Genomic DNA, 12149 nt, shown 5'->3' on the forward strand with positions numbered 1-12149 from the left:
TTTATGCATACAGTTGAAGAATATTCTCACAGCATATTTATTAATACACTGAAAGAAAGAAATCAAAATTATAAGGCTTCAAAAATTAATAACATTTGATTAAAAGCATAAAACAATTGAAGCGAAGTAATAAGGAAGGTTCCGGGCTAGGGAGAAACTCCCCCATATCACTCTATCAAACTGAACGTGTCTTGAAGATGGTGCCACAAGATTAATGATGTGGTGAATTTTTTGAGCAAATGTGCTGGTTAATACGCATGAGTGATGCTAGTAGTGTTTAAGACTATGACAAGAACTGTCCTCTTATTGTGTATTACGCGTTTGATAACAACAACAAAATACACGCTATAATAGGGGCAGCGCAATTCTCATGTCGATCAATCGTTCAGGCCGGCCCTTTTTTCGTTCTCACGTAGCACGTCAACGTATGCGACTATGATTCGATGTTGAATGTGGATGAATTTGGTGGAATGGTAGTTTGGGAGAGTGAGACACTCAACACTGCTCCAATCATCCTGCATTTAGCGCGAAAATCGTTCATAGAAGAGAAAAATCGTTCTTTAGTGTCAAATGCCTTCCTTATTCGAGAAATCGGTAGTTCATTAATTTCATCATTGGAAAGATGATTTCTCTGCATCCTGCACTTAATCGACAGTTAAGAATGATTTTCTATGCTCTAGAAACGATTCTTTGTGCTCTATGAGCAGCTTGAGTACAGTTCGATGAGAGCATTGCAACTAGCACCGATGAGTTTTTCTTTTCATGATTAGAATACAAAAAGTGTAGCTTGGGCGGGTGGAGGGGCACTCAACCGCGCTATTATTTCTGGAGATGAATAACTAATTCAGTCGGGGCATAAAAACTAAGCATTAGTCTTAGAGGATCTATGACAACTAAGCTAAAGTTAAAAAAAGGAGATAGAACTTCCAGAAATAAGCGTGCGGTTGAGTGCATATTCCCCTTCCCAACTACATTTCTGCTTAGGTCCCTATGCAGACAGAGGGGTTTGGCCGAAATTGACGACGAAAAGTTACAGTTGATGTAGGTTCTACGATCTCATGCAAAAGGAATATTTTTGAAAAAAAAATATCGAGAACAGCTCCTTAGTGGACCTTATCATTATGAGGATAGCCGTACAAACGTCCTATTGTCAAATAAGCCTTTACACTTTGAAGTAATCACGTAGGGCAACGGCACTTCCCACCACGAAGAAGCGAATATCCGGAAAGGGCGTTAATCTCATAAAAACTCCCAAGTATACGTGCATTTCAAAACTGATCAATGTAAATTAACCAACTTACAATATAGGACCGCATTTTTCCTGGATTTATTTCACCTCCTACCTATTTTAGAGGAGTTATAAACTGAAAGAAAAAACGAGCTCTACTGACACATCCTTCTAAAGGATGAGGCGGGCTTGGTTACTGTCACATACGACGCAACATCACAGACACTCAGAAGCGGTAGAGCCGCAAACAAACTGCGGACGGCCTGCGGAGGGCGGCTGACTCGTGTGGACCTTCGATTCGTGCTGTAATGAGGTGCGGTTGGTCCCGTTGAGCACGTGCTGAGCTGATTGACGTAAGGAACGCACGTGATAATTTCACTGGATTTACTGGAAACTCATGTTCCGGATGTATATCTGGAACCAACCACATTATCTATCTCATGTATGTCATAATTACGGATGCAGTGCCAACGGTTCGAGGTCCCACCGTGACCGCACGATCCATCAATTGTTCGAAATCGCCGTTATGCTCCTCGCAGGGTTGATAAATTTGTATCAGACTTGTCTGGAAGGACAAAAACACTGACCTGATCCATCGACCGGCGCCCACAAGTCATTTTATGGACTGTTTCCATAAACCTCAAACGATCCTGGATAGAAGTGAACGCCTAGGCGCATGCCAAGCGAACTGATTAACGCCAGACACTTTTATCGACACGAACTCCCGTCTACTTCCTGATAAACTTTCCCTGATTGTAGCGTGAACTGTGTACTTTCAGGACATCCGCCGGATCTCAGTTATAATCCGTCTAATTCCGCGTATTTCGGTGGATTTCGCTCTAACTATGATGAATTAACTGTTCTTATTAAATTCAGACATAGTAAGATTAAAAATAACTTTTTTTTTTGTTTTGTGCAACGTAGTCCAATTGACAGACAAAAGAACAGTAAATAATTGTAAAATAAAGGTCATTTTAGTAGTAAAATAGTTGTAACGGTAGGTAAATTAGAACTTTAATTCCTAGGTAGCACAGAGAGAAAGGGACGAGAGATATCGAGTGGAGCCATACATTGCTGAGATGCACTGCATGCTAGAACAACTAGAAATTATTCAAGACACTCGCATCGTTGACTATGCGGCAGCATTTGATGCAATAATTGTTTTTTTTTCTCTTCTAAAAAAACAAAAAAAAGGGAAAGAAATGCTTCTTCCAGGAGGTGGAAAGGATAGAAAATAATGTGATTGACGCCTACCAACATCTCTGGGATGCGCCAATACACTCAGTTTCAATCCAGAATTACTCTCTTTCTAACCAATGTACATTACTTGATTCGGCAGATTGAACAATTTGGAGTAACGAAAGTTTGTGGTAGAACTATGGGTCCCAGGCCGTCCGGCCCTCGACCCACCGCTAAAAGCGGCCGCGGGTCGACAGGATGGACCGTTTCGTGGTGACGCTGTTGTTTACTGATACGGTGCGATTGACTCAATTGGTTAGGGACAAATAATTTGTTCATGGCTCATTTTAACTCTTCTTATTTGTGGTAATGTTTCCATTTACCTCTGATATATTCTTTGTCGGCTAAAGTATATTTGGGAGAGGGGCACTCAACCGAGTTTTTATTTTTGGAAGCTCTACCTTTTTCTGTTTTCTCTTAGTACCTTTAGCCTACGTACCATAGATTCTCTGAGGCTAATGCTTAGTTTTTAGGCCTCGAATGACTTAATTATTTATTCATCTTCAGAAATAAGAGCGCATTTGACTGTGATCCTCCAAACTACATTTTTTTTACATTTCTATGTCATATGGGGTTTTGTGAAGGAACCCAAATTTCTCGTTCTAACTTCATTGCAATAAAAGGTGTTCTTTTACCACTTGTGTGGAGTAGTATTAAATCTGAGGAGATGGATAACATTGTCAGTTTTCTTCACTGCGTCTGCGCACCTTGAATTTGAACGAGCTTTAATTTTTTTGTTATCGTTTGCTAGCGTGTTACTCTTTCACTTTTTCGTGTTACTACTCCACGATCCAGCAACCGAACAATTTCCGGCAAATGCGACATGCGTCACAATTTACTATGATATATTGAATAAGAAAACGTTGATCTTTAGGCTATGGGTGTACCAGCATTCTTCCGTTGGCTTACGAAAAAATATCCTCTAATTATTGTAAACGCCAACGAAGATCGACAGAGGAATGCTGACGGGACGCGAATTCCTATCGATTCTACTAAACCAAATCCAAATTTCCAGGTAATTTTAGGAACCTCTTTCTTGATTATTTTCTTGTTGTTTTGTGATTCGAGTATATGTGGTAGATAGCTAGCTCAAAATATTTTCTGTATGTTTTTTATATGAATCATGTTACTCCTTGTTGCTTTAAGAGGAAACAGTTCTTCATGTCCCCATCGTGATTTTTCTTTTACAATGGGTTACAACATTTCTTAGAATGTAGGCGCAGACATATATATTTGCTCTGAAAATTGGATGAGATTATTCAATATAGTATTGTAGATTCTGTGCTCAGTTAATTTTTTCAATATAGTATTGTAGATTTTGTGCTTAGTTAATTTTTTTGCGGACTACGCCCCCAAAATCGAAAGACACTTTTCCTTGCTTTTTTCTGTGTTGACTAAACATTTTGAATTGGGCTGTAACCTCTGGAATCGTCTCATTCGAGACCTTTATCCGGCTATCGAATTTTCCTATACCTAAGAGATTCCTGGAGTTTTTCAACTATCTGCGGTATGGTATGCCCTTAAATATATGGTTTTCAGGAATTCGATAACTTGTATTTGGACATGAATGGCATCATCCATCCTTGTACACATCCAGAAGATCGACCAGCACCGGCCAATGAGGATGAGATGTTTGTAAGTATATTCTAAACTTGTCGATATCATCATATGAAGATTTCATTAAGCCGCTTTCATCCTTCTTCAGTTTCCATAATTGAACTTTTTCATATTAGTTGCAAGATGAATTCATTTTTAGGCCCTCATTTTTGAGTATATTGATCGTATATTTTCAATTGTGCGTCCCCGTAAATTATTGTACATGGCGATCGATGGAGTGGCTCCCAGAGCAAAGGTAAGCTTAGAAAGTTCTGGCTTTTTTTGTGCTACAGTTTTTGATACCTATTAGAATGATTTAGATGAATCAACAACGCAGTAGACGTTTTAGAGCGTCGAAAGAGGCTTGGGAAAAGAAGGCCTCGATTGAAGAGGTATTCTATGCATTCTTAATCAAAATAATATCAAGTACTAGTAGTTGTAACATAAGTATATTGGAAAAAGATTTTTGGAATGAATTCTTTTTTTTTAAGCAGCGTCGACGTTTAGAAGAGGAAGGTATCGCATTACCACCTAAGAAAGAAGAAGAGAGCCATTTCGACAGTAACTGTATTACTCCTGGCACCCCATTTATGGCACGGTTTGTCTTTTAGCTGATATATTCATATTAATATATTATAGATTTGTTGAAGCGTAGCTCAGTGGTTTGTTAGAAGTTTTAGAACTATGGTATTATGTAATGTTGAACTGTTAGAAGCATTTTGTGTGGCACTGCGCAGCAGCAACACCAGATTCTCGAGTGGGTTTGTGTAGGAGTGATCACAGAAAAAAAAAAACAACCAGAAATAGGAAAAAGGTTTAAGTACTAAGTAATGTGCTGCGATAACCATCTCTCTGTTTTTTTTATTGCTATCAATGAGGTGTTGGTGCTTTAGTTCTTAGAATTTAAAAGGTTGCTGCAGCAGATGATTTTTCCTAACAATCCTATTTCATAGGTTAGCAGATACTTCGATCCAGTCAGATAAGTTTGAGGTTTGGTTTTTGCTGTATCATATTTTGTAAATTTCACACAAATGTCGAAATTCCACAAAATGTCAAGTGTCTGGAACATCGTAACATAAACATTGTAATAAGCAGTAAATGACATGGACAAGGTCATGCATGCTGGTCATGCAGTGTCTGTCTCGTTTGAATTCTCCCACATTTATCTTCCAGACACTTAACACTCTCAAAATTGCATGTACAAGTTTTTGCACTGCAAATATGTTTATCTAAAAAAGGATAGGGAAACTGCTGTTTCCGGATTACCTTGACGTTGTATGATATCTCATTAATTGAATGACGTAATGGAAATATTCCATATGCTGCTTCTTCAGAATGCCTGCTAATTACCGCATTTACTTCAAAAACTTTTATAGGTTAGCCGAAGCATTGCGATATTACATCCACGAAAGAATTACTACTGATCCAGCATGGGCAAAAATTGAGGTTCTATTTTAGTTACTTCATATTGATAGGTTAATTGCAAATGAGAACATCTTACATCTCCAATCCGATTATGTTTAGGTTATACTTTCTGATGCCAATGCACCTGGTGAAGGAGAGCACAAGATCATGGATTTTATCCGTAGACAGCGTTCCAATCCTGCCCATAATCCTGACACTGTCCATTGTCTTTGTGGTGCTGATGCTGATCTCATTATGCTAGGGTTGGCCACTCATGAGGCTAATTTCAACATTATACGGTTAGAGGTATTCTGCAAATATATGAACATAAACGTTACGACGTATTTTTCTACGAGTAATGTTATTGTTTATTAGGGAGGAATTTATCCCCAATCAACAGCGTCCATGTGAACTCTGTGGACAATATGGACATGAACTGAAGGATTGCAGAGGGTGTGTTTAACGTCAGTCTTTTTTTCCTCATGCGCTCTCGTACTGATCTTTTCACAACTGGGTCCCGCCACGGGTGTAATTACGAAAAGTATCTAACCCTCGAAGGAATTCAACTCGAGAACTAATTTCGGCGAAAAAAGATGAAGGTATACAGTATATTATACGGTGAAAAATTTGTTGTATAGGGTTAAGGCATCGCATCTTCGGTATATTGCCCTCTCTTCACAGAGCGCAGCAAGCTTCTCGGACATGAATATTTCTTTTTTCAAGTTCTGTGAGAAAGGATATAGTATTGATAAACTCTACAGAAACGTTTTTTAATACTCTTAAACGAAGCTTTTCTTGCAGCCAAGATTTTTAAATGCATATGTACTCTTAACTGACAGCTTTGAACTTTTATATTCATGTAGGCTTGTCCTCTCTCTTCTCTTTTTCTTTGAGCGCTGTAGAGATTCTTTTCTATTGTTTGAGTAACGCATAAGTTTGATATATCTTTTCAGTCTGGATAACGAGGAAAAAGGGCCGGAACATGCTGATCCTATCGCAAAAGAAAAGAACTTTATATTCTTGCGTATTCCTGTTTTGAGAGAGTATCTTGAAAGAGATTTGGTCATGGAGAATCTTCCTTTCAAGTATGACTTTGAAAGGGTTATCGATGACTGGGTAATTTATCTTTTCTGTTCCTTTTTTTCTTCGAAAACGAAAACTAGGGTCGAAATTTGCTACTTAGGTTTTCCTTTGCTTTTTTGTTGGCAACGATTTCCTCCCTCATTTACCTTCTCTGGAAATTCGTGAGGGAGCTATCGATCGTCTGATCAAACTGTACAAGGACATGGTGTACAGTATGAAAGGGTTAGTTATGACACAACACGTAATAAAAGAAAAGCAAGGTGTTATTCTTAGCTTTGAAGAATATGACTTTTGTATGTGATTAAAGTAGTTGTTATTCACGATTATTCTAATATTTTATGAAAGCGTGCGCATTACTTATGTTTTTCAGATACTTAACAAAGGACGGGGATGTCTACATGGATCGAGTTGAACGAATCATGCTTGGTCTTGGAGAAGTAGAAGACGAAATTTTCAAACGTCGCCAGGTGAGGGTATTTAGGTCTGCTTCTTTCAGTTTAAACCTTGTACCCGAATGTTTTTCCGCGAGCTGGGCACTTCTTAGATTTCTATGAATGTAGAATATGCAGGCTTGTTGAAGCCTGACCCAATGCACATTTATATGTTTTAGCAAGACGAGGAACGCTTCAAAACGATACGAAAGGCAAAGAAAGCTCGTCTGAGCGGTGGACGTCGTCCCCAAGGTCCATCTTATGTCCCACGCTCTGGGTCTCTCATTGCTCCTCTGGCAAGGGCCACTCCAATGAGCGGTGAGACAACCCGTGCTCTTGCTGCTACAGCGAGAGTCGAGGTACTTTTTTTTCTACAGGGAAACATTATTTTGTTGGAGCGAGGAGTTATTTTTGCTTTTTATAATCATTACAAATTAATTATTACAAGGCTATGCACTATTCTGAAAACGAGGAAGCAGCTAGGAGGTTGAAAATGATGCTAAAGCAAGAGGATTCACCCACTAACACAAAGACGGAGGAGAGTCCTGGAAGTAGAAAAAGGAAAGCGGCGGTGGGTGGTTTGTAGCGGAATTTCAGTCACATGAATTGCAGTCCTTTGTTTTAAGGCCCCCTTGGATGCTGATTCCGATGAAGATCCGCCAGATGACATACGTTTGTTTGAAACCGGTTGGAAAGATCGGTACTATAGGTAAGACACACTTTGATGATCTTGACTTGTATGGAATGATCTTTTGCAATTTTAGAGCAAAGTTCGATGTGGGAGCAGATGATGTCAGCTTTAGAAGAAAAGTAGCATGGGCTTACGTTGAAGGTCTTTGTTGGGTGCTTAAATACTACTACCAGGTTAGAGTCTCTAAACAGTTACTGTTTTGAGGTTTCACATGCTTCATTTCCTAATTGTCTTCGACTTTTGTGTTTCAGGGTTGCGTTAGCTGGGACTGGTATTTCCCCTATCACTACGCTCCTTTCGCCAGCGACTTCGACACTGTTTCGAAGTTTAAGCCTGATTTTTCTCGTCCTACTAAGCCGTTCAAACCTTTGCAACAGCTGATGAGCGTATTTCCAGCAGCAAGCAAGTTCGTTCGTTTTTTACCTTAGAAGATTACGTGAAAAATTATAGAAAATATAATTATTGGGACCCGCAACTCTGTATTAATTATTGTTATGATTATATTAGTATATTTACTAGTCATTCAGCATTTCCACTTTACTCCTTTCAGACAACATCTGCCGATCCATTGGCAGAAGCTGATGACAGATGAAGATTCGCCTATCATTGATTTGTATCCTATTGATTTTCGCATTGATCTAAATGGGAAAAAGTATGCCTGGCAAGGGGTCGCCCTTTTGCCTTTCGTGGATGAGGATCGTCTCCTCAGAGCACTTGAAACTGTTTGTTTTTTTATTTTTGTTTCTTTTTCTCTCCACGCTCTAATCTCTTCTGTCTGCTTATAATTTTTCATGTCCATGATTTCAGGTTGAGGATACACTAACTGATGAGGAAAGAGCTCGCAACACCACAGGACCAAATCGGATATTCATAGGTCGGAATCACCCCGCATTTGACTTTTTCCAGGAACTGTATGCAAACACCAGCGGAAGTAAGTTATTATTCTCCTTCTTTTTCTTAAACGTATCGACATTCTAGGATGAAAATTTTTATTTTACAGCTACGAATTCTGTTGATATCGATCCTGCGTTCACATATGGAGTGACTGGTAGAATTTGCGCCGACGATACGGCCATAGCTCCAGGTCAGGCATTCCCGTCTCCAGTGGATGACAAATCATGTCCTGATCTACCCGTGAGAATCTAAGACTTCATTATATTTCTGTAAGGTGATAACTATTACGGCAGATAGTGAAAGCGACCAAGAGAAAATTTTTGTCCTCTTTCTATATTCATGCTCTCCGTAGTTGTTTTGCGAACGAATATCATTTCAGGATTTTTTTTTTGTTTTTATATGAATACTATTTTTATTTCCTCTAGGTGAACGGTGCGATTATGGTAGTTTACGAAGATCCTCAGTATCCTGAAGGTTTTATCTTCCCTGCAAAACGGTTAGAGAATGCCAAAGAAATACCCCGTGCTCTTCGTGACTATAGTGATCGTCGTGTAAGTTAAGAAAGGTGAAAGGTGATTGTTTACGCTATTTTATTAGCTTCAAATTTCAGAGCGGTTCTGACTACCGACCCCAGATTGGGTTCACTCGAGATGTCCCAGGACGAGCAAGTTTAGATAGTTCTGCTCATAGATTTCTTCGTCATGAGATCAACCACAGCCCCGGTATGTATAAGTTTTGGTTTTTCCTCGACTCTATATGTGATCAAAACTTCGTTTCATAACTATCTAATATATTAGATACTCAAATAATTTTAATTCGCTCGTTCTTTTACAGAAAGTTCTCCATTTTTTTTTCCCTTGTAAACTTTTCCTCGAGTGACTTGCGCCTCACATAGTGATGCATGATGAAACAAGGCTTGTTACTAGCAAGATTCATCCTAATTGTCACAAATCAAAATCACGACTCTCGTTGAATCCCATGGAGCCCACGGACCCTTTTGCAGTCAAGAAATCTACTAACTCTTTTGGCCACTAATTCACCACCAGTAGTGTCATTGCGCTTTTAAGTAGACGTCTTTGGAAATGTTTCATAGTATATAAAGTACCGTGCATGCTGAATTTTTTTTTTCTTTTTCAGATGAACGTGACAGCAGAAACCGAGGTGGAGGATACACTGTTGGTGGAGGATATCGAGGTTTGTTCATTTGAAGCTGCACTTCTTTAACATCATGAGGCAATTGCAGGAGGCTATAACAGCAATGGCTATGACGGCTATGGTGGCCGCGACGGGGGGCAAGGCTATAACCAACGTTCGAACTATGGTGGCGGCGGGTATGATCGCAACGCTTCAGGCTACCAACGAAACTTTGGAGGTGGTTATAACACCAGCTCATCACATGGAAACAATGATAGAGGTTACAACGGAAACCGAGGAGGATACGGCAATCCCGGACATGGTAAACAGGGAATGAGAGGATCATATGCTCCTAGAGGTCGAGGAGGCTATAGTGGACCTGGGGGTTACCGTGAATGGCGTCAGTGATTCTTGCTGCACTTGATGTTAGATTGCATTGGATAGAAGCATTTGGTGTATATATTATGTTGTTTGTTAATGTGGATTTCTTCCAGTAAGAGTTGTTTGTTTTTAAGTGTACCTGATCAAACAATAAGAGCGGAAGAGCTGTCTGTTAGTTTGCGCGATGACTCTGACCTTTATTTTGAGGTCCCGAGCCAAAAAAGAAGGAGTGCTACTTTATATTTCCGTATTCGCAGTTAATATACTGTAAGGAGAGTTTCTTTTCGAACAAGTAATTCGCAGAATGCCAAGAATGACTTGTACGCAACTTTTTAAGTTGTAAAATAGTTAATTTCGAGTTTGCTTATTAGTTCCCCTTGGTAGTTATTTTGCATGATTTTGCGTATAACATCTATAAAAACTATCAGAACTAGATGTTTGATTGAGGAATTGAAAACTTTTCGAGCTTGGTGTGATCAGACGGCAAAATGTTCACGGCAGACATAAAAAAGTGCGGGGGAACCCTCTATCTCGAACGTGGTAATAGTGGTGATAACGGCGATTCGCGACCATATTGTTATGCTTAATGGGAATGTCTTTGGTTGAATAATATTTGAGGTGCGTTCGTTTTCAATTCAAACCACCACTAAAGCTTTCCGGTATAAGGAATCGCTCAAATTAATCTGACTGCGTAGATATACTGCCATATATCTGAGATTTCCAATGCGGTTGTGCTACTGCGCCGCTTAAAATCCCTTAAAATGTGGTTTCGATCAGATTTAACTCGAGACTGAACATCCTGAGATTGAGTCGGGGTCGGTCAACCGTAGGAAGAGACGCTTCTTGGATCTGTGATTAGCTCTTCCGCTTCTATTGCTTGAGAAATGATGGTTGGCAATGTTGTAATAGCAACTCCTACGTTTGTTGTTGATATTTTCGTTGTTGAATCGCTCATTGTGTGTTAACGCATTGAAATGAGGTGAAATTTAAAGCGAGCTATCCCAATACGTGCTACTCTGTCATCAACTTTCAGACATATTGTTTCACTATTTTTGGAATCAATTCTCAGTCTTTCATAAAATAAGCCATTAAATGTGTGATTTAGTGTTTATTACTAGGAGCATTTTGATTCACTAACTTTAACTACACTAAAGGTTCAACGTACTCGAACAGTTGCTGAGTGGAATATTTTTCTTTTGCTCGCATTATAACTCCTTTCAGTTGGATTTGTGATAATATCGCATTTACAATTAAACCTGAGTCTCTTACTAAGGTATCGACTTTCCAAATTTCAAAAATAGCTGCATTGGTTCAGCGTCATGTTTTACTTGCAGGGCAAACCTCGGAGTTTGTTTCAGTGATTAGCCGACAGCTGACAAAAGAACCTATGTCGTCGAATTCAATAGTATTTTTAACTGTAATTCGGTCTAGTAAGGTTTGTTTTAAAAGACCTTCCATCATCTCCATATATGTTAGGTGGAACTCAATCACGTCTTTGCTATGTGTAAAATATTTGCTGGGAAGCTTGAACGAAAATCGCAATGTGGTGAGTATTACGGATTTTTGAGAGTATAATTCTAAAGCTATTTGCTCATGCATGAGAGTTGTGCCATGTCCCTTCTCGCTGGTGACCGCACCACGATCATCGTCCCTGCTAACACTTGGCTATCCGATAGCTAACCTAAAACGCTTACGAAAAACAGCAAAAAGTTCGCAGGTAAAGGGGATGTTGTCATCGGACAACCTTTTAACCGTCTATGACAATACAATTCTGGATAGAACTTCTAAGTTTACGAGCAATGTCAGGAAATTCTTTTCCATGCGATTTTTAAGCCAGAGTTATATGGTACTTATCCCCTTTTTTTATTGTTATACAGCAGCGATGGATTACGAAAGAGAAGGCGTTGCGTCTGAGTGAAACAAGATTTTCGCAATTAAGTTTTCAGCATAAAGAATTGAAATCCCCATGAATCATGAATTAAAAAAATGATGGGTGTATCAGACCATTCTTCTCCAACAGATGTGCATTGTTTTCTAACAAAATCTGTTCCTCATTTCCAGAACGCTT

General features: G+C 39.2%; 1 protein-coding gene across 2 annotated transcripts; it reads left to right on the forward strand.

Moving 5' to 3' along the window:
* Positions 1–3344: 3344 nt before the first annotated feature.
* On the forward strand, positions 3345–10108 carry RB195_007414 (uncharacterized protein; the record flags this gene model as incomplete). 2 transcript variants are annotated; one of them, XM_064181020.1, is made up of 24 exons in its annotated part: positions 3345–3482; positions 4007–4102; positions 4224–4319; positions 4384–4455; positions 4555–4661; positions 5440–5509; positions 5588–5766; positions 5843–5920; positions 6421–6583; positions 6651–6772; positions 6921–7017; positions 7161–7340; positions 7430–7552; positions 7608–7690; positions 7746–7845; positions 7924–8078; positions 8223–8394; positions 8480–8603; positions 8673–8806; positions 8992–9117; positions 9177–9288; positions 9704–9760; positions 9810–9863; positions 9918–10108. In XM_064181020.1, 24 exons carry the CDS (start codon positions 3345–3347, stop codon positions 10106–10108), a joined length of 2829 nt encoding a protein of 942 aa, XP_064037844.1. The 2 variants fall into 2 exon arrangements, with proteins under 2 accessions (XP_064037844.1, XP_013291648.2); XM_013436194.2 differs by having other exon boundaries at positions 9810–10108.
* Between the last annotated feature and the right edge of the window lie 2041 nt (positions 10109–12149).

Source organism: Necator americanus, chromosome I (genome assembly GCF_031761385.1).
Source record: "Necator americanus strain Aroian chromosome I, whole genome shotgun sequence".
Taxonomy (NCBI): domain Eukaryota; kingdom Metazoa; phylum Nematoda; class Chromadorea; order Rhabditida; family Ancylostomatidae; genus Necator; species Necator americanus.